The following is a 23,223-nucleotide window of genomic DNA, read 5'->3' as shown; positions in this document are numbered from 1 at the left end:
ACTTGATCCCACTCACTTATCCCCCTAACTACTCCTTCCCCATCCATCTGAACCTCTCCTTACTCCACCCCCCATCTCCCCCTCTCTGCCCTCCTCCCCTCCCCCAGATCTCCTCTCTGCCCCCTCCCCTCTCTCTGGCTACCCTGCACCACCCTCCTTCTCCCTCCAACCTCCCCCACCTCAGACCTCCTCAACCCTCTTCCTCCCCTTTCCCCCAACACCGATCCCCACTCTAATCCATGCTTGGTTTTTACTATCCTCTCTGACATTTCCCTCTCTGATGGACCGCTCGGTCCTCAGTTAGAGGCCTCACCTTCATCCCCCTCCGCTCACACCTCAATGAGTTCCACGCACACCACAATGCTGAACTCTTCTTCCACCACCTCTGGGCTCACTTCCATGACTCTCTACCCACCACCCCCTCCCCTCCAAAGACCCTTTCACCCGGTTCAAGGAGCCTTCCTCCTCTTCGACACCTCGTCCTGGCCAGCTGCCCTTTCTGGACCTTTTCATTTCCAACTGCTGTTGACACATCAATCATCTCCACTTTACTACCCCCTCCCATATTCCAACCTCACCCCTTCAGAACGCTCTGCCCTCCACTCTCTGCAATAATCCCAACCTCACCATCAAACCCACAGACAAGGGTGGTGCAGTTGTGGTCTGGTACATTGACCTCTAACTTGCCAAGTCCAGTTGATGGCTCTCAGACACCTCCTCCTATCGACCCCTCCCACAGGACCCCAACACCACACATCAAGCCACTGTCTTCAAAACTCATCACCTCTGATCACCTCCCCTCCACGGCCACCAACCTCATTGGCTCCCACTTCCGCACTGCCCGTTTCTACCTCCTTCCCAAGATAAACAAACCCAACCATCTCGGCAGACCCAATGTTTCTGCCTGCTCCTGCCCCAATGAACTCGTTTAACCCTTCCTTGACTCTATCCTTTCTCCCCTAGTCCAGTCCCTCCCCACCTCCATCTGCAACACCTCACATGCCCTCCATCTCCTCAATGACTTCAGATACCCTGAACTGGACTGCCTCATCTTCATGATGGATGTCCAATCCCTTTGTACTTCCATCTTCCACACAGGTCTGAAAGTACTTCACTTCTTCCTGGACCAAAGACCTGACCAGTCACCCTCTACCACCACCCTGCTCTGCCTGGCGGAACTTGTCCTCACTCTACATAACTTCTCCTTCAACTCATCCCACTTTCTCCAAATCAAAGGAGTAGCGATGGGTACCCGCATGGGTCCCAGCTACACCTGCCTGTTTGTAGGTTTCGTGATCTACACAGGCAAGAATCACCCCCCCCACAACTCTTATATAGATGACTAGATCAGGGCCGCCTCATTCACCTGATGAGCTTATCAGCTTCATCCACTTTGCGTCCAACTTCCAACTCAATCTCAAATTCACCAGGTCCATCTCTGATAACACTCTCCCCTTCCTGGATCTCTCTGCCTCCATCTCGGGAGACAAACTTTCCATTGATGAAAACTACAAACCCTCCAACTCCTACATCTACCTGGACTACACTTCCTCTCAACTTGCCTTCTGCAAGGATTCCATCCCCTTCCTTCAATTTCTCCGTCTCTGTCGCATCTGTTCTCAAGATGAGGTCTTTCAGTTCAGAGCTTCTGAAATGTCTGACTTCATCCACAAACGTGGCTTCCCCTCAACTACTATCAACTCAGCCCTCACTCTTATCACCTCCATTTCCCACTCATCTGCCCTTGCCCCCCTTCTGCCCCTAGACACAACAAAGATAGAATTCCCCATCATCTTCACCTACCACCCCACCAGCCTCCACATCCAACATCATCCACTGGAATTTCTGGCACTTACTACAGGACCCCACCACCAGACACATTTTTCCCTCTCCTCCCCTCTCAGCCTTCTGCAGGGACCGCTCCCTCTGCGATTCCCTCATGCACTCATCTCCCTACCTATCACACCCTTGGCACCTTCCCTTGTGCCCGTAGGAGGTGCCACACCTGTGCCCACATCCTCCTCCCTCACCACAGTCCAGGGCCCCATCCAGAGGACTTATCTACTACATCCAGTACACCCTTTGTGGCATTCTCTACATTGGAGAGACAGGTCGCAGACTGGGAGATCGCTTTGCTCAGCACCTCTGCTCCATTCGTTATCACAGCGACTTCCTAGTGGCCAACCATTTCAATTCTGGGTCACATTCCCACACTCACATGTCTGTCCATGTGTATTGTCCCACCCCTACCACCTGCAGATTGGAGGAACAATACCCTATTTTCTGGCTAGTCAACCTCCAGCCACATGGCATGAACATTGACTTCACTGGTTTCCATTAACCTGCTTGCCTTTTCTTCCTCCTCCTCCTTTCCTGTCTTTCCAGTTCTTTCACCCACACATCCCTACCATTCCCCCTCCCCCTCAATGCTGCTGTCCCCTCCTTCATTTCTCCACCTATCATCTCCTGCTTTTGCCACCCCCCTACCCCCCGCCTACCCTTTTGTTTGGACGCTTTTTGACATTTTCTCATACTTTGATGAAGGGCTCAAGCCCGAAATGACAGTTCTGTATCTTTGCCTTTGCACTGTTTGACCTGCTGAGCTTCTCCAGCATTTTGTGTTTTACTTCAACCACGGTGTCTACAGAATTTTGTGATTTACTAGTGTAACAAGGGGAAGTTCAAGAGTCCAGTAGGTATTGGAAACAAACTGTTCTTGAACCTAAAGGTACCCGAGTTCAGGGTTTTGCTCAAAGGTAGCAGTGAGACGAGGCTGTGACCAAAGTTATGGGAATCCTTTATGATGTTGGCTCCCTTCTTGAGGCAGCATCACACATAGATGTATTCAATGGATAGGACTGGAGCTTGTGATGGACCTGGCTATGTATAGCTAGAGGACATGTATTTAGATGAGAGGGGAAAGTTTGAAGGAGATGTGTGGGGCAAGGTTTTTTTAATTTGTTTATTGTTTTATATATGTGCCTCGACTGGACTGCCAAGGTAGTGGTGGAAGCAGATATAACTGTAATGTTTAAGGAGCTTCAAGATAGACATATGATTATGCAGTGGTTATCTATCTTGGCAGGCAGCAGAACTTTAGCTTAATTGGGCATCAGTTCGATGCAGACATTATGGACCAAAGGGCTTTTTCCTGTGCTGTTCTTTGTTCTACGATAAAGAATGTGACATCAAGGCACTTAGAAGTAATTACAAAGCAAAGTCCACATGGATGTATAAAGGCTACTTTCAGTAAGATGATTGGTCAAAAAAGTTCAGCAAGCATGGAACTGGGGGTAATGTACTGGCATAGATTCCGTAATCACAACAGTACACAACCTAGAAATCAATGCACCACCTACCAGAGTGGGCAGGCTTGTTTTCAGACCAATGGATTCCTTTCCAGTAATGAGATGTCAGTAATAGAAACCCCTCTCCACTTGCAGACAAGGCTGTTTTGTCCGAACATTCACTTACCTCACTTACCCCACACTGCACCATGACTTGTGACATGTAGATGACGTTACCAAGGGACTTGATATCTTCACCCTCCCAGCCCTGAATTTGTTCAGAGAGGATCTGCAACTCCAGCTGCTTCCTCTTCCGCAGTTCCTGACTCTGAGTCTGGGTGACAAAGAGAGTAAGGATGGTCAAAACCCACGGTGTGCAAGTTTCCCAAACACCACTCTTAGCAGTGCAAGCAGTAAAATGCCAGCACCATCCATCTTTATTCATTCACTTTTAGCATAAACAACTCATTTATATAGCATCTCAAAATCATTGAGAAAAGAGATACTTGGACAGATAGCTTGATCAGGGAGACATTTCAGAGAGGAAGAAGTTTCAGACGGGATTACAGAGCTTAGGGCCCAAGCATCTGAGGGTATGACCACCATTAGTTGAACAATTGAATTCAGGATGAGAAATGGGTGTTGGGTGTAAGATTAGAGAGTAGATGCGATTTTGAAGTAATATGAGTAATTCAAAGGCAAAAATCAATGAAATGTTGAATGTTGAGGCACTGATGTTATCACAACGGCACCTCTAAGGCAAGACAAAATTGTAAGGATCCCACTTTTCTTTACACACCCTCTCTGAAACTTTAAAGGATACCATGCAAAGGATTTGAGGTAAAGTTTAATTAATATTAACAATAAATGCTAGTTTCACTTGATGTTTAGAGACAGCAACCTGGAAAGGATCAGTAACGGAAAGGATACAGAACATAAGGAGGCGTTTAGCTTATTATGGCCATATCGGTTTGATAAATGAGCAACCAGGCTTGCCCACACCTCTGTCCTCCCACCACTGTAAACTCATCTCTTTCAAATGTTATCCAGCTTCCTTTACTATTATAATTGTGTGTCCCTCCACCACCCTACAGAACAGTGCACTCCACCTGAAAATAACTCCTCTTCTCACTATATATACAAGAGGATAGCGAGGGAGATGGTAATGACCATCCAGGGACAAAGGAGGATGTGTCTGCCTGGAGCCAGAGGACAAGGTAAAGTTGAGTACCTTCAAGGAGAAGGACAAGGAGGATAGTGAGATCAGGGAGGGAAATGCTGATGTCCAGGGTACATTGGTAGCAAGAAGCTGGTAGTTTTGGGTCTCTTGAAGAACAGCAAGGTGGATAAATCCCCAGGCCTGACGGGAACTATCTTAGGTTATAGAGAGAGGCAAGAAATTAGATTGCTGGGGCCTTAACAGAGATCTTTGTATCCTCTTTAGTTACAGGTACAGACACAGAGAAGTGAGAGAGCAGTCAATAATTTTTCCCTGTTTAATTACCATAGAGACATACTTGAACATTATAAATTGGTCAGCCTTACATCAGTGGTAGGGATTATTGGAGAAGATGCTGAGGGATATGATCTACTTGCATCAGGAAAATTAGGCTCAACATGTCTTTGCATGGGAAGATCATGACTTACAAATTTCCCTGAGTTTTTTGAAGAAGCGATGAGGATGAATAATGAAGGTAGGCAGAGAATGTTGTCTATATAAACTTTACTAAAACTTTCAACAAGGTCCCTCTTGGGAAAATAATCCTAAAGATTAATACACATGGGAGATTGGATTCAAAACTGAAGTGACTTTAAAAGACAGAGGTGGACAGGTGTTGTTCTGACTGGAGGTCCATGTCTAGTGGTGTTTCCCAGGGAAATGTAGACTTCTGATGTACATAAAATGTACAGATGACACAAAGCTTGGTGAAGTTGTGGGTAGTGAGGAAGGTTGTTACAGGATTCAGCAAGGTATAGATCAGTTGGAAATATGTGGAAGAAATGGCAAATGGAGTTTAATCCAGAGGTAAATGTTTGAAGGAACACAGTAAATGGTAGGTCCATGGAGCATTGATCTACAGACAGCTCTCAAAGTTTAGCTCCACAGCTCCTTGAAGGTGGTGACACAAGTAGATGGGGATGGTAAAAATGGCATGACCATAAAACATAGGAGCCCATTGAGTTTGCCCCGCCATTTAATCATGAGCTGATCCATTTTCACACTCAGCCCCAATGCCCTGCCTTCTCCCCATAACCTTTGATGCCCTGGCTAATCTAGAACCTATCAATATCTGTCTCAAATAGAAGAAAAATGTCTGTATGTATCTTGGTCAATATGGTTTATAGTGTGAAAAATAAAATTTTTTAAAAATTTTTTTAAAAAATCTGTCTCAAATACACCCAGTGACTTGGTCTATACAACTGCCTGTGGCAACAAATTCCACAGATCTATCACCCTCGAGCTGAAGAAGTTCCTCCGCATTTCTGTTCCAATCCTGAAGTTGTGCCCTAATTTGAATTCTGGCCTTCATTAGAACCGTAGCATATTACAGCACAACAAAGGTGTACAATTTCCAATTCCCAATACTCAGAGAGCAGCCTGGAACATTTGAGAGACCATGGCCTTGGCTTCAGTGGGTAACCTGGGATGCATTCTATCTGAACCAGGCAATTACAAAGTCCTCCTGTCTCTACTTCATTTTTAGCCCATCCAGGATCATATCTGCATCTTTCTCTCTGAGATGCCAGCAACAACTTCTTCCCTCAAGTCATGGTGTTGTACAGCACAGTCAGCCCACCCATCCATGTTGACCAAGGTGCCCACCTGAGCCAGTTCCATCAGTCCAATTAGCCTGCATTTGCTTCATATCCTTCTGAAACTTTCCTCTACATGTCACGTTGAAACATCTCTTAAACATTATAATTGCCCCCACTCTACTCTTGCTCTGGCAGTTTGTTCAACTTACCCACCCCCTCTATGTGAAAACCTGTCCCTCAGTCCACTTTCAACCTTTCCCTTCTCACCTCAAACCTACACCCTATTTGGAAAGGAGTGCCACAAATACTCATTTTTTACAGCACATTTGTTTTGCATTTGACCCCTGCATGTACAGACTTTCTTGTTTAACGGTACTCATTTCAGTACCTCTGCCTCCATGAATTATTTCCGTTTTGGTCTGTGATCAGCTTCACCTCCTACATTCCCCTTCCTGTATACTTGCCTCTCGGCTATTCTGAATTCCTTCTTATGTTTGGCGCTAGCCTTTTCTCACCCTCTCTCTTTGCCTCTCTGATTTCATTTCTCACTTCACCCCAACCCAGATCCCATGTGTTCACGATTAACAGATGTGAGGTGGGAAAAATTAGATTGTTGTAGAGTAGGTTTCCATAGGCTGGCACAACATCGTGGGCTGAAGGGCCTGTAATGTGCTGTATAGTTTTATGTTCTATAATCAGGCATTTCTATTTGCACCACTTTACTCTCTGGCCTTTGTCAGAAGGCCAAGAGCATCTTTCATAAAATTTGGTGTCACCTGTTCTTGAGAAACACAGCCATAGGCAAAGTTAAAGGTTGCATGAAAGAAGCTACCTACATTGAAACAACACCTTTCCCATCCTCCATGCATCCTACTGAACTTCACTGGTAATTCCCTGTTATGAAGTGGGGTTTGGAAGAAACTGCAGACAAAGCAACACCAAGGAGGAGGATGTAGGAGAGAAGGCAGAGCAAGCAACTTGGCCAGCAGAGACAAGATGGCCCAAGAGTCTGTTTCTGTGCTGTACAACCTTAACATTATGATGGAGATGGGGTTTTCAGTTTTGTGATTACAGATTACTGCAGGTAAAATACAAAGTGCTTCAACAGAATAAATAAGAAATTTCTTCCGCCAAGTGGATTGTTAATTGGTGGCCAAAGATGCAAAATAATTAGCCAAAAGAATAAAGGGGAAATCTTCAAGTTGTTGGAACAGGTAAACATGGATATTGAATTAGTGGATGGAGATTCCATGCCAAATGTTACACAGACAATGATGAATGTGCAAGTTTGGGCAAAAATTGAAACAGTAACTCCAGTTTTTAAGGCCTTGTGTTTCAGCCAAGACCCCTCTCACACATCAGAAACCTTTCACCCTTCCTCATATCACAACTGCCCATCCCAGGGTTTAGTCCAGTTCCAAAGCAATTACATTTGGAAAAAAAGAGGATAGGGTTGGACCAGGCTCTGCCGAAGGAAACAGTAGAGGCAGCTACTCTCACATCAAATGTCGGGGGGACGGGGGGAAAGGCTGAGGAGTATAGATCGGTACTGATGAGCATCACAGACACAGTGGAGCTGCTTCCATGCAGTACCCCTCTGTAACATCTCACCAGTCATCCAGGATAAAATCTGGAGCTGATTTCAATGAATAATGTTGTTAGCTTCCCTACTTCCTTGCTGGCACTAACCTTGTGTAAGACATGCGAACATGGAAACCAGCCTTTAGCTCACCCTTCACAGAAACCAATAAGCACCAGTTTTACACTCCACACATTATTCTTCCTCCAGTGGCTTCTACCACATGCCAACACAACAGGGGCCATTCAAATTTAAATTTTAACAACGCCCGATAGCACCCAATTAACCTACCATCCATGCATGTCTTTGGAACGCTAGAGGAAACCGGAGCATCCAGAGAAAATCCATGTGGGCAGGGGGAGAATGAACAAAATTACTAGAGACAGCAGCGGATTTGAACCCAGGTCACTAGTGCTGTAATAAGGTTTACAGTGGCTATCTAACTTCACCGCCCACATCCACGGAATCTAGAAGAAAATAAGCACACTCGGAGGAAAACCCTACAATCAGAGAAAGAAAACAAACTCCACACAGAAAGCACCAAGGTCAGGATGGAATCCTAGCTCACTAAATCTATCAGCTGCACCAGTGTGCTGCCCAAATAATCCTGACTGTAGAAAGAGGAAAAATACAAGTCTTCCTCATTACAAGATTTTAAGGAAAGCAATACACATGAAATATATCAAGGAAGTCCCCTGACTAGTGAGCCGAATCAGAGAAAGGGTTGCTGGCTCACTGCTGCTTCAATTTTTTGGATTATCACTTGGGCCACATTCTCAGGTGTGTCACATCTCAGAAAAAGTCACCGAACAAACTGGAGGTTCTGTGGCACCCGGTGTTCCTTGGCAGTCTGACCTCAGAAGCTAAACAGGACTGGTCAGTACTTGGAGGGGAGACCACCTGGAAATACCAGGTGCTGTAGGTTTCTGTGAGGGGCGTAGGACAAAGTGTTGACCCTTCCCCCCCCCCCCCCCCCCAACCCCTGGTGCCTGGTGAACAGTCTATTAAAGACATGCAAGATGCCAAGCTCTTTTAAACCAGGTGACTGGTTGGTCTAGGTTAGCATTTTTGTTGGTTTTGCTCCCTCACTGGACAGTGCAGTGTTCCCTCAGGACTGGATCTCTGATGCTGTGAACTTACATTTTGCAATTATTTTCCCCCAACTCTGCGAGTAAAATCCATAACCTCACAAAGGAGCGAGTGAAATTAGTGACAGCGTCACTCTGTGAGTGAATTCGCAACTCAGCCAAGGCTGTCAGAGAACCTGTTAGTGTACTGATGAACTATGGGAGTGTACATTTGGTTACCCTTCACAAATTCAGATCATGTCTCCAAGATGGCTTCAAGGTGCTATTGGAGCTGTGGTTAATGCAGCGCTGCCCCTGGTGCAGACCCGGGGTGAAGGGGAGCAGAGACACAGTAATCCCGCAGGGTCCAACTCCCTAGTCTAACTGCCGTCAGCACTGTGTGGGCTTTGAATGGCCTGCTAAAGGAGCTGACTGTAATTTTATTTAAAATCCTGCAACCGCAGGGTCTGCGCCCAAGATGCCGGCGCCTATGATCAGCAGCAGCCACTAGGGGCTGCAGACACCAGGGAAGCGGAGGACTGGCGCAGGGCACCAGATAATGGGGTGAATACCCCCGTCTGAGAAGGAAATGACCCACAGGACTGTGACCACAGCAGCGGACCAGGGAGGGGTTCTGCAGTGGAAGGACCCATAGAGGTGGTGGGTTGCTGGTGGCTCGAGGCAAGGAACTCATGGAAGCTGTGGGCTGCTGGAGACTCGCACTAAGCTGTGGACTGCTGGATATAGACTCAAAACTGGGTGAAGGGGTACTAAGTATCGGAATTGGGATGAAGGAGGGTGCCGAGGGCACTGAAGGATTCCTAATCGTATTGAAAATTGGGATCTGGAGCTTGGGTTTGAAGTGGACACTGTGACTGTGGAGGCAGCGGGAGCTCTGGAGGGAATTCACGGACACTTGGCGACTTGGGTGGGGGGGGCGGAGCTCTCTTTTGCTTTTCTTTCTCTAACTGTAAGAGGAGCTTCAGGCAATTTCTGCTGATGGCGAATCTGTCTGCCTTACAGCAGACAAAAATAATTTTGTGTATTAATACACTGTTTTTACTACCTGATAATAAATTGAATCTTGAAGACATTATGCAATTTATCCAATGAAATTAACAATATGAATTCCATGGAAAATCAATAGTGATTAGGCTTGTCATCTCTTACATCCTAATGAAGGTTTCTGCACAGTGAGAGATGAAACCAAAAAAATTAAATGTTGACTTACCACTAGACTTTTGAAAGCTGCTGTTGCTTTTAAAATATCGGGATAATCAGGATGAGATTCCTGAAATATAAAAAGAAATTACATAAAATATTTCAAATTAACTCAATGTCCACAGCACCTTGTATAGTGACAGGACATTCAAAGCATTTTGTAACTCATCCACATTCTTTGACTCACAACTGCTGGGTATTAGCCAACTCCCAAGAGAACAAAGGATGGGCACCAAATGCATCGTCTTTAAATCTTATACGAATCCCACAAAAGGCAAACCCTCTCGTATGTGTTAGTGATTATCGCAAGGAAGAACGCTGGCCTCACACACTAAAACCAACTTCCAACAAATGTGACAAATTGTGTAAAACCAGAGGTGTACGATCCAGTGATCATTGTGGGATCAGAATTGGAGGGGTGAGCAAATTTAAGTTTCCTGCTGGACCCAACATGCTAATGGCATCATAAAGTAAGTACATCAGCGCCTCTACTTCCTCAGGAATTTGCGGAGGTTTGGTATGACATCAGAAACCCTGGCAAATTTCTAGATTTGTGGTGGAAAGTGTGCTGACCAGATGCATCATGGTTTTGTAATGGGAACATCAATAACACTGAGGGTAAAGCCCTGCAAAAGGTAGTGGACACAGCCCAGGACATCACAGGCAAAACCCTCCCCACCATTGAAATCATCTACATGAAACTCTGTCATCAGAAAGCAGCAGAAATTATCAAGGATCCACACCACCCAGCACACTTTGTTCTCTCTGATCCCATCAGGAGAGTGGTACAGGTGCCACAAGACTCGGACCACCAGGTTCAGAAACAGATGCTACCCCTCCACCATCAGACTTCTCAACAATAAACTCAATCAGGAACTCATTTAAAGTCTCTTGCTTTTGGACTTTATTAATTTTTTTTCCTCTCTTCATTGCAAAGTCAAGTTGTTTATATTTCTTACATTACATTATGTCCACACCAGTGACGGAGACCTCCCAGTAGCCAACCATGTCAGTTCTGTGTCACACTCCCATACTCACATGTCTGTCCATGGCCTTATGTCCTGTCCCAACAAGACCACCAAGGAACAACACCTGATTTTCCATCTGGGCACTCTCCAGCCAGATGGCATTAACATCACATTTCTGATTTCTGTTAACCTGCTCTCCTCTTCCCCTTCCAGTTCTCCTCCCTCCCATCACCTAGCCATCCCTCCTCCCCTTAATCACTGCTGTCTCCTCCTTCCCTTCTCTACCTATCACCTTCTGCCTTTGTGAGCACATCTCCCCTCCTACTCTTTTGTTTGGACGCTTGCCGACATTTTTCCATACCTTGATGAAGGGCTGAAACCCGAAACGTCGGTTATATTTTTTTTTACCTTTGTTAATATAAAGGACACTGATGGACCTGCTGAGTTTCTCCAGCTTTGTGTTTTTACTTCAACCATGGTGTCTACAGATTTTTGGGTGTTACTTCTGTTTATATTTCTCTATTTGTTTACATGTGTACATCATATACAGTTTTTTATTGCACTACCAATAGGTGGCCTGAAGGAAATGGAATCTCAGGGTTTTATGTGATATCATATATGTATTCTGACAATAAATCTGAAATCCATTTAATTGGACCAGGTTTATCTGTGCATTCCAAATCAACCGCTTGATTTCAGTGATCAGCAATAAGCATACCATTTTTGATACTGTTGGAGGGTTGGGGGAGGGGGGAGGGGGAGGAAACAAACTACCAGGGACAAGTCATGGTGGTCACATCTCTGGCACAGAGTCTTTGGCTTTGAAGGGAAGGGGGGAGGAGAGGAGAGTGATAGTGATTGAGAACTTTGGTTAGGCAAACAGATAAGAGGTTCCCGGATGTTATATTGCCTCCTAGGTGCCAGGGTTATGGATGTCTCTGATTGAGTCCACAACATTCTCAAACGGGAGGGTGACCAGCCAGATGTCGTAGTCCATGTTGGTACCAATGACTTAGATAGGAGTAGGGTCCTGAAGAGGGAATATAGGGAGATAGATAAGAAGCTGAAAAGCAGGACCTCAAGGATGATAATCTCAAGATTGTTGCTTGTGCCAGATGCCAGTGAGGGTAGGAATTAGAAGCTGTGGCAGGTGAATGCATGGCTGAAGAGGCAGGGTTTTAGATTTGTGAATCATTGGGATTTCTTCTGGAGAAAGACTGACCTGAACAAAAAGGACGGGCTGCACTCAACTGGAGGGAAACCAATGTCCTGGCGAGCAGGTTTGCTACAGCTGTTGGGGAGGGTTTAAACCAGTTTGGCAGGGGAATGGGAACCAGAATATGAGTGCAGAGAATAGGGCAGAAGGTCAAAAGCATGATGCAATGTGTTGTGAGTTTGTGAGGAAGGACAGGCAGGGGAGGAAGCAGAAATGTAGTAGTTAAAAGATATGAAATATGTCTATTTCAATGCAAGGAGTATTAGGAATAAAAGGGATAAACAGAGCATAGATCAGGATGTGGAATTATGATCATGTGGCTGTAACAGAGACTTGACTGGCAGAAGGACAGGATTGGCTGATGCAGGTACTGGATTCAGGTGTTTTAAAAGGAGTAGGATTGGGATGCAAGGCTGGGGGTGGGGGGGGGTGGTGGTGAGTGAAGGAGATGCATTACTGATCAGGGATAGTATCTCAGCTAAAGAAATAGAAGAAAATGCAGAGGGAGTGTCTATTGGTCTATTGAGTGTGTGGAGTTAGAAATAGGAAGGGAGCAGTCACTGTACTGGGAGTAGTCTAATAGGCCTTCAAATAGCCCTCGGGACACTGAGGAACAAATAATTAGGCAGATTTTGGAATGGTGCAGAAATTTCATGGCGTTTGTTATGGGAGACTTCAACTTTTCCAGTATTGACTGGCATCTCTTGACTGAATTTGTCAGGAGTATCCAAGGATTCCTGACACAGTATGTGCACTTGCTGACTAGAGGAGAGGTCATACTGGATCTAGAACTGGGTAATTAACAAGTTTAGTGGCAAACCACTCAGTGGGGAAGTATTTCGGTAACAATGATCAGATCTCCACAAGGTTTAACTATGGACAAGGATAAAAGGAAACAAAATGGGGAAGTGCTTAATTGGGGAAGGGTTAATTACGATGGGATATGGCAGGAACTAGGGAGAATAAATTGGTAACAGATGTTCATGGAAGAAAGCGCAGAGAAAATGTGGAGGATGTTTAGGGACCACTTGCGCAGGCTCAGGATAGGTTTGTCCCACTGAGACAGGGAAAAGATGGTCGGAAAAGGGAATTGTGGTTGACAAAACAGATTAGTTAAGAGGAAGAAGGAAGCATACATTAGATTTAGGAAGCAGGAAAGAGGAAGGGCTCATGAGAATTATGGTAGCCAAGAAAGGATTTAGGGGCCATGAGAAGGCCTTGGCAATTAGGGTTAAGGAGAACCCCAATGCGTTCTATGCATATGTGAAGAACAGGATGATGAGAATGGAGGTGGGGGCACTTAAAGATAAAGAAGGAAATATTTGCCTGCAAGGAAGAGGAGGTTGGGAAGGTCCAAATGAATACTTTGCTTTGGTATACACCAGAGAAAAGAACCTTGATAATGGTGAGGTCGGAATAGAACAGATTTATTTGCTGGATGACGTTGAGATTAGAGAAGAGGAAGTGTTGGATCTTCTTAAAAACATTGATGTCCCTGAGACCAGACACAATATACCCTCAGTTATTGTGGGAAGAGAGGGAAGAGATAGCTGGGCCAATCGCTATGATCTTTGAGTCCTCCTTGGCCACTGCGGAGGTACTGGAGCATTGGAGAATGGAAAATGTGGCCCCCTTGTTTAAAAAAGGTGAAAAGGGAGAATCTTGTGAATTATAGACTGGTGAATCTTAAGTCAGTGGTGTGCAAACTCTTGGAGGATTCTTAAGGTTAGGATTTATGAGCATTTGGAGAAGTGTAGACACATGGATAGGTAACATGCCTTTGTGAGGGGAAGGTCATGCCTTACGAGCCTAATTGAATTTTTAAAGGTGGTAACAAAAGATATTGATGAAGGTAGGGTGGTAGATGTTTTCTACATGGTAAGGCATTTGACAAGATATTTTCATTCAGAAAGCCCTGAGGCATGGATGGGATCCATGGAACCTTGGCTGTGTGAATTAAAAAGTGGCAAGCATGTAGAAAGCAGAGAGTTGTAGTGGATGAAAAATATTCTGCCTGGAGGTCAGTGACGAGTGAAGTTCCGCAGGGATCTGTTCTGGGACCCCTTTGTAATTTTTTTTATATATGACCTAGATGAAGAAGAGGAAGGATGGGTAAGTAAGTTTGTGGATGATACAAAGGTTGGAGGAGTTGTGGATAGTGCTGAAGGTTGTGGTAAGTTACAAAAGGAAAAAGTCAGCGTGCAGTGTTGGGCGCAAAAGTGGCAGATGAATTCAATCCGGATAAGTGTGAGGTGATGCATTTTAATAGGTCAAACCAGAAGGCCAAGTACAGGGTTAATGATTGAATACTTAACAGTGTGGAGGAACAGAGGGATCTTGGGTCCAAATCCATTCATCTATCAAGTTATCAAGGTTCCCACGCAGGTTGATAGGATAGTTAAGAAGGTCTATCGGATGCTGGTCTTCATTAGTCATGGGATTAAGTAAAAGAATCAACAGGTCATGTTGGGGCTCTCCAAACCTCTGGTGAGACCAGTATTGTGTTCAGTTCTGCTCACCTCATTATAGGAAGGATGTGGAAGCTATGGAGAGGGTGCAGCGATTTACCAGGATGTTGCCTGGAATGGAAAATAAGTCTTGCTTATGAGGCAAGGTTAGCAGAGCTCTTTGGAGTGAAGAAGGATGAGAGGAGACTTTGAGGTCTACATGATTGTGAGAGGCATAGATAAGGTGGACAGCTAGCACCATTTTCCTAAGGTGGGAAAAGCAAATACCAGAGGACATCTATACAAAATGAAGGGAAGAAAGTTTAGAGGAGACATCAGGGGTACTTTTTTTTATTTACACAGAGTTGTGAGTGCCTGGAATGCCTTGCCAGGGGTGATGGTAGAAACATTAAGGGCATTTACGAGAATCTTAGACAGGCACATGGATGAAAGAAATATAGACAGTTATGAGGTAGAAAGGGTTATGCATTTTTTGTTAGGAATATATAGATCGGCACAACATCGAGGTCCAAAAGGCCTGTACTGCGCTATAATGTTACATGTTCTATTGTGGATCAAAGGCTCTTTGATAGGGACATGGAAATCAGAAAAATGAGGGGTTATGGACCATTATCAGGGAGTAGGGGTAAAACACAGGATTCTGTGACACCATGGTTAAGTGAAAAAAAAAACATACAAATACAGGAGAAACTCAGAAGGTCAAACAGTGCCTTTATGTAGCAAAGGTAAAGATACCTCACCAATGTTTCGGGCTTGAGCCCTTGAAACATTGGTGATGTACCTTTAACATAATCAAGGAGCAGGTTTATATAGGTCGGCACAACACTGTGGGCCAAAGAATCTGCACAGATGTGCTGTTCCATGCTAAAATGAAGAATACGGAAATCTACAGCACAGTACAGGCTCTGTGGCTCACAGTGTTCTGTCAACCTAATAACGTACTCGAAACTGCCTACAATTTCCCCACTGCGTAACTTTTTTCTTAGTCTCTTAAAAGATCCTATTGTACCTGCCTCTACCACCATTGCAGGAAACGCATTCCATGCGCCCACCACTCTCTGTGTGAAGAGCTTGCCTCTTACATCTCCTCTGTACTTACTACCAAACACCTTAAAACTATGTCCCCTTATGTTAGCCATTTTAGTCCTGGAAAAAAGCCTCTGACCATCCACACAATCAATACCTCTCAGCATCTTGTTCACCTCTATCAGATCATCCCTCATCCTCCGTTGCTCCAAAGAGAAAAGACCAAGTTCACTCAACCTATTCTCAAAAGAGAGGTTCTCCAATCCAGGCACCATCCTTGTAAATCTCCTCTGCATCCACCTGAAGTAAGGTGATCAGAACTGAACACAATATTCCAAGTGTGGTCTGACCAAGGTATTGTGAAACTGAAACATTGCCTTGTGTTTTTTGAACTCGATCCCATGGTTAATGAAGGCCAACATGCCATATACTTTCTTATCAACTTGTACAGAAGCTTTACACCATGTCCTATGGACACGAACCCCAAGATTTCTCAGTTCTTCGAAGCTACTCTCATTGTATTCTGCCTTCAAATTTGACCTACCAAAATTAATCACTTAACACTTTTCTGGGTTAAATTCCATTTGCCACTTCTCAGCTCAGCTCCTATTAATGTTCCTTTGTTACCTCTGTTAATCATTCAGATTATCCACAATACCATTCACTTTTGTGTCATCTGCAAACTTACTATCCCATTCTTTCAATTCCTTATCCAGGGAACAGGGAGCCACCTACCAGGGCAAAGCCACAGTGACCGGATCTCTGGCACTGAGCCTGGTCCTGTGGCTCAGACAGGAAAGAGGGAAAAAAGGAGAGTGGTAGACATGGGAGATTCAGCAGATAGTGAGGAAGACAGGAAAGAGACACATGAAAGGTGGTTTGTTGTTTCCCAGGTGCCAGGGTCAGGGCAAATATCCTGAAAAGGGAGGGTGAACAGCCAGAAGTTGTGGTATATAATGTATCAACAACATTGGGAAGAAAAGAGAGGAGGTCCTGAAAAGTGAATGCAAGGAGCTAGGTAGGAAATTGAAAGGCAGGACCTCAAGGCAGTAATCTCTGGATTGTTGCCTATGCCACATGCCAGTGAGGGCAAGAATATTAACCTTTCCAATCCACGTTTTTAAACACTCCACCTCTACCACTTCCTTTGACAGCTCATTCCACACACCCACCATCCTCGGTGTGAAAATGTTGTCCCTCAGGTCCTTTTAAATCATTCCCTACTCACTTAAAACCAGTGGTTCTAAACCCTTTTTCTTTCCACTCACATACCACTATTCCCTATGCCATAGGTGCTCAGTAACTAGTAAAGGATTGCTTAAGGTGGTATGTGGGTGGAAAGAAAAAGTTTGAAAACCTCTGTTTTAATCGTACCTAATTGACTCTTTATGTGCACAGTTTCAGAACTGCAAAGGGAATGGGCCAATAACAATTTTTCTCAAGCAAAACATTTCAGTAACAATTGACATACCACCTTAAGCAATCCCTTACTCATCACAGAGCACCGATGGCATCGGGATTACTTAAAGTGTGAGAGGAAAGAAAAAGGGTGAGAACCACTGCTTTTAACCTACATCCCCTAGTTTTGGATCATGTGGAAAAGATTGTGACTATCTGCCTTATTCATAAACCTCAAAAAGGTCATTTGCTCAGTCTCCTAAACTCCATAAAACACAAGTCCCAGCCTATACAGCCTCTTGTATAACTCAGCCCTCCTGTCCTAGTATCATCACTGAGAATCATTTCTGTGTCCTTTCCTGCTGAATAGATGTGTGGAGCGGGTCAAATAGAATAAATCAGTGTGCCTATTCTGGAGTGAAACACGAAAGTGTGCAGACACTGTGATTGCAATGAAAACACTGAGATGCTCAGCTGGTCTCAAGGTATGATTTTTTTTTATATATATGTGATTGTGGAAGTCATGGTTGTTTTTTTTCCCCTTCAGGACTCAAGCCCGAAACATTTGTTATGTATCTTTATCTTTTTTTCTATATAGAACACTGTTTGACTGCTGAGTTTCTCCAGCATTGTGTTTTCACTTCAACCATGGTGTCTGCAGACTTCTGTGTTTTACTTCGGGACACTAGACTGCATTTGGTGATGGTACCAAATTAGGTGGAAATGAGTAACGAGGATGTAAAGAAACACCGTGAATGCATGGACAAGTACCCGGCAAAGAAATGCAAGGTGAGCTCATCTACTTCAGTGCAGCTAGCATTTGTTAATTGACGAGAACAAGCTAAGTGCACTTGTACATAATCACTGGAGGCCAATGTACATGTGCAGCAGGTGATCAGGAGGGCAACGTTAGCCTTTATTATGATAGGATACATGTTCAAGAATGAAGAGGTTATATTACAACCATAAGAGTTCTTGGGTAAGATACACCTGGAGCACTGTATCCAATTTTGATCTTCATAATTGATGCACTGAGCACAGAGGGAGTACAGCAAAGCCTCACTGCACTGGGTCCAGGGATGCAAGTTCTCACACATGAGGAGAGATCAAATACACTGGATTCCATCATGTTTCATTGAAACCTGCAAAATTCTTTGGAGGGTCAACTGGGCGGACTCATTGAGTCAGGGGCACAGCAGGGGTGGGCAACCTTTTTTTTTAAAAAACATTCCCTATGTATTCCCTATGCCATAGGTGCTCTGTGATTAGTAAGGAATTGATTAAGGTGGTGTGTGAGTGGAAAGAAAAAGTTTTAAACCACTGTTTTAATCGTCCCTAATTGATTCGTTATGTGCATGGTTTCAGAACTCCAAAGGAAATGGGCCAATGAAAAATTTTCTCAAGCAAAATATTTCAGTAACAATTGGGTCTAGATGAACAAATTGTTTAGTTTTATAGGTGGGGGGAGGGGTGGGGAATGACATGGGCTTGTATATATAGTCATAGAGAAAAGGAATATATGTACATGTATATGAGATTGTGAACTGCCATCATTGGCGGGACGCGGAATATGATTGTACAGGCCTGTGTGAAAAATTATGAAATATAAAAAAAACTGGGCCTACAGCAATAATTTTCAACCTTTCCTTCCCACTCAGAGACCACCTTAAGTAATCCCTTACTAATCACAGAGCAACGATGGCATCGGGATTACTTAAGGTGTAATGCGAGTTTTAATAAAAGGTTGCCCACTCCCGTTTTAGAGACATGGAGTTGTGCAACTCAGAAACTTAGGAGGGGGTGGTGTAAATGAGATGTGCATTGTGTTTTATCAGAGTAGCGGGCACCTGGACAGTCTATGGGGTAGTGGGGAAGCATTTACAATAGGAGTGTTTAGGAGACTTCAAGATAAACACATGAAAATGGAGGGGCTAGCGGGATATAGATCATGTGCAGGCATATGCAGAGTTTTAGCTTCATTTGGGCATCATGTTCTATGCAAACCTGCACTGAAGGGTCTGTTCTTGTGCTGGACTGTTCAATGTCAAATAGGCTCTTAAGCCAACCTGTCCATGCCAACCAAGTTGCCCATCTAAGCTTGTCTACATATACCCCTCTACATATTCCCTATCCATGCACCACTCTAAATGTGTTTTAAACAATGCAATTGTCCCTGTCTCCACCACTTCCTTTGGCAGCTTGTTCCACACACCCACCATCTTCTGTTTCAAAAAAGTTTCCCTTAAGTCTTTCCCTTCTCACCTTAAACCTCCACTCTCTGGTTTTGGACTCCCTTACCCTGTGGAAAGGTCTGTCACCATTCACCTTAACCATTCCCCTCAAAATTTTATAAATCTCTAGAAGGTCCCCCATAGTTTCCTATGCTTCAACTTGTACAGCTGTAACATGACGTTTCCACTCAGTGCTCCATCTGATGACATAAAACATACCAAATGCCTTCTTCACCATGCTGCTCATCTGTGTACACCATGGTCAGGGAGCTGTCCCCACCATCTCTATTCTACAACACCCTGCAGGCCCTACCATTCATTGTACATTTCCTGTCCTGGTTGGACTTACTAAAATGCAACAACTTGCAATTGCCCGAGTTAAACTTCACATCTCGCCGATCATGATCCCAGTGGAGTCTTCTCTGTTCTCAACTTATTTTCTGGCTATGCAGCCCAACCCTCCACTTAACACTCTGTTCAAAATTTATGTGCCCACCTTCCCTATGAACCAGTCAAGTTTTGTTGGTTTCTTCTGTACTTCTCTCCGACAACATAAAAAACATTCAAAATATTTTATGATTTCAGTCCATGGCTCCCCTTAATGTGCTGTGGCTCCCAGAGGGGCTGTATGGCCCTCAATGAGAATGGCTGCCCTACACCATCAATTTTAGTGGAATCCTGAATCTTCGCACCATGCCGCCTATCCTGGCATCACTAATTTGAGAATAAAGGGTTAGCTATTTAGGATTGGGATGGTAAGGAAATTCTTCATTGAGAAGGTGATGAACCTGGGGTATTCATAGCCCCATTGAGTTCATTCAGAACAGAGAACCAAAGCTGTCAGGGTGTGGTGACAGAGCTGGAAAATGATGTTGAGGTGGAAGGTCAGCCCACATCTTGATGAGTGATGGAGGAGGCAGGAAGGGCTGATGGCGAACTCCTACTGCTTCTATGTTCTTCTGGCGCTCTTTCTCACCTCAAATGTTGTCACACCCAAATTCAGGATCTTAAATGGGTGAAATTAATTGGTTATGCACCCTATTCGCAAGCAAGGGGTGGCAGGGAAGGAGAAATGCTGTGGATGGGGCACAGACAGGAATGTTACCACTGCCTGACCAGAGGCAGTCTTGCGGCCTGACTGCTGGAAAGGAAGGGTGGATTGTATTACTTTCTGAAATACTCACAGCTGCAGATGATTGCAGAACCTAATACCTTGCACTGTGCAGACGGTGCATCTAGCAAAGACTCCAACTTCTATAAATTGAATGATGGTGGTTCATTAGGTTTTCAATCATGTACAAGTGAAAAAAATGTCTGATAAGACTGGTCCTATGTTCCTGAGCACAAACTGGTTTTGATGGGTGAGGCATCGTCTCCCATAGTCTCGGTCCCTCTGCAGACAGTGAAGTACAATGAAAATGCAGCATGCTGAGAGAGCATCACTAACACAACATGCTGGCACAGGAAGCTACAAACACAAGATACTGCACAGTCAGAAGGAAGCTCACAGCATTCTGGTGTAAAAAGGGAAATCGAGGTCATCTAGAACATGAGCAATGAAGAGGAGGGAGGTGAAATGCAAGCAGTGAATGAACTACCCAGAATGCAGGAGCATTAACCAGACTGAATAGTGAGAGGGCAGACAGTGATGCTGCAGTGCAACCCTGAGGACAGTCTTCCACCTTCTCACAGACCTAGATGCCATATCAACTTTCAGGAAATGCCAACAGTCACCAATCAGTCATCAACAAGCTTCATAGAATATTATAGCACGTTACAGGCCATTCAGCCCACAATGTTGTGCTGACCTATTTAAATCTACTGAACCACCTAAACCTTCCTTACTGACCTCACAACCATAACCCTCTATCTTTATTGCATTCATGTACCTAAACAAGAGCCTTTTAAATGTCCCTATTGTAACAGCCTCCACCACCATCCCTGCCAATGCATTCCATGGACCCACCACTCTCCGTATAAATAAACTTATCTCTGATGTCCCCCTAAATTTTCCTCACCTCACTTTATTCAAATGTCCTCTGGTCTTTGCCACTGTCGGCCTGGCAAAAATGGGCTGTCTGACATTCCTATCATCTCTATCTCAATGTACAAAAAGACCAAGTATAATGCCACTTTAGAAGCCAAAATGTGTAATTTGTTCACTTAACTTGTTTAGTCAGTGTTCTGGGGTCAGTTAGCCAGGTCGCGGCCATCTTTTTATTGTGTGCATGCATGACTTCCGGCTGGAGCATGCGTGGTGCACTCGTGTATTGGAGTGCTGGATGGAGCATACGCAGTGGGTTCGTGTATTGGATTGCTGGTTGGACCATGCGTGGTAATGTACGGCAGGAATTGGGAGCTAGAAAGTACAGTATAACTCCGATTATCCGAAATGGTGGAGACCGGGCTTATGTCAGATAAAAGGTTTATTCAGAGTACTAGTTATTTTTTTAAAAACAGCTCAGTAGCAACAGCAAATCACTTGCATCAATGTTTAGACAACAACAAACTACAAGGGAAGACTTTTAAGTATTAAAATAATGTTTAATTCTCTCCAAAGATTGGTGGGTGCCACTGATCACAGAGATGAACCCAATGCAGCCGCTGATCACCAAGACCACCTAACTGCCGCTGCCAATCCCCGACACAAACCTACTGCTGCCGCTGATACCCGAGGTGGCTTCCCAGGCCAGAGAAACACTCACTGGTGAGTCGGCAGGCTCCTGTCTCTCCAGTCAGCGGAGCTCCTGACGCCGGAGTCCCAACTCTGAATCCTCCCCTTGGCCTATCACACGCACACTGAGAAAGTAGACTGAGGGGAGGTAGGGAAGAGGATGGGAGTGGGGGAGACATCACTGAGCCTCGAGATCCCTGATCCCGCTCCTACCTGGGAGGTCACTCTCCTTGATGACACCAGGACAAAGGATTCTTCAAAATACTTGCGGCTGGGAAGCAGTGGCATACAGTTTGAGAGGAAGAGAAAAGTCAATAGGGGGAAGGTAAAGAAGAAATGGAAAAGAGAGGGGAGGGAGTTACCTGAAACCAGGATACCATCGTTCCAGTTTCATGTCATGTGAATTTTTTTTTAAACCTGTGAGGTCAGTTTGACTGAAAAAATTTTGGATAAATGAGGATTTCTGATTTGTTTCAGATTTCCTCATTTATCTGAAATTTAATTTTTTTTTCGGATAAATGAAGATTTTGTAGAATCTGATTTTGGATAATCAGTTGTACTGTATTATATAAAATGGCGACATAGAAAAGAGTGAGTGAAATGCTCAATTTTCGTTGACTGGTTTTAATGGTTTTTATGGAGAGTTAACACAGATGTAATTGGACAGTTTATACGGTTGTTATCTATAAACGTTTCAGTGAACATTAAAGAAGATATTTACAAGTTTATGTGTTAAAATAAAGGATTTAAATTTATCTGGACTTGTATTGGAAATCATTGAAACGAGTCACGAACAAGTATTTCATCTGGCCTTCAAGCAACAATTTATTGGATAGAAGTCGCTACATTTAGTCAATCAAAACTTTATTGTATTGAAGGATAGAAGACAGAAAATAATTTCTATGCTTTGGATTGATATTGAGTTATATAGCAGCCATCTTGGAAAAGTCTCAAGTTGGGGGAAGTTTGTAATCCACATCCATCCTCTACGAGTAATAACCAGAGAGGGATTTAAAGTTTCTAATCTAATAGCAAAGTGTTTTATAGACATGCTGGTGAAGCCATTTCTTGAAAGTCAGCGATATTATTGATGATGCTGCGGAGGAAACTCGTTGGTTAATAGCACATTACAGACATTAGAAGTGGTAGGCTCAACAGAGTGGTACAAACAAGGTGATTTGCAGTTACCAAACTTTAAAAATCATTATAGAGCAGCACAATTAAGGTATTTATCAGATTTTTATCAGACAAGGGAAAAACCAGACTGGACTAAGATAGAGCTAGATAAAATAGGGGAGAAGCTACCGGAACATGTACTTTATAAGTGGGAT

General features: G+C 44.2%; 1 protein-coding gene across 1 annotated transcript in view; it reads right to left on the bottom strand.

Annotated features, from left to right (window-relative positions):
- The window catches only part of arhgef6 (Rac/Cdc42 guanine nucleotide exchange factor (GEF) 6), a 158,638-nt gene that overhangs the window by 17,468 nt on the left and 117,947 nt on the right, over positions 1–23,223 (bottom strand). Inside the window, exons 11-12 of the mRNA XM_069893554.1 lie at positions 9,922–9,981; positions 3,475–3,621 (exon numbers count right to left, since the gene is read on the bottom strand). Coding sequence (XP_069749655.1) covers positions 3,475–3,621; positions 9,922–9,981 — 207 coding nt within the window. The remainder of the gene's footprint in view (positions 1–3,474; positions 3,622–9,921; positions 9,982–23,223) is intronic.

This window comes from Narcine bancroftii, chromosome 8 (assembly GCF_036971445.1).
Source record: "Narcine bancroftii isolate sNarBan1 chromosome 8, sNarBan1.hap1, whole genome shotgun sequence".
In the NCBI taxonomy this organism is placed as follows: domain Eukaryota; kingdom Metazoa; phylum Chordata; class Chondrichthyes; order Torpediniformes; family Narcinidae; genus Narcine; species Narcine bancroftii.
This window is presented reverse-complemented; position numbering and strand designations above follow the sequence as displayed.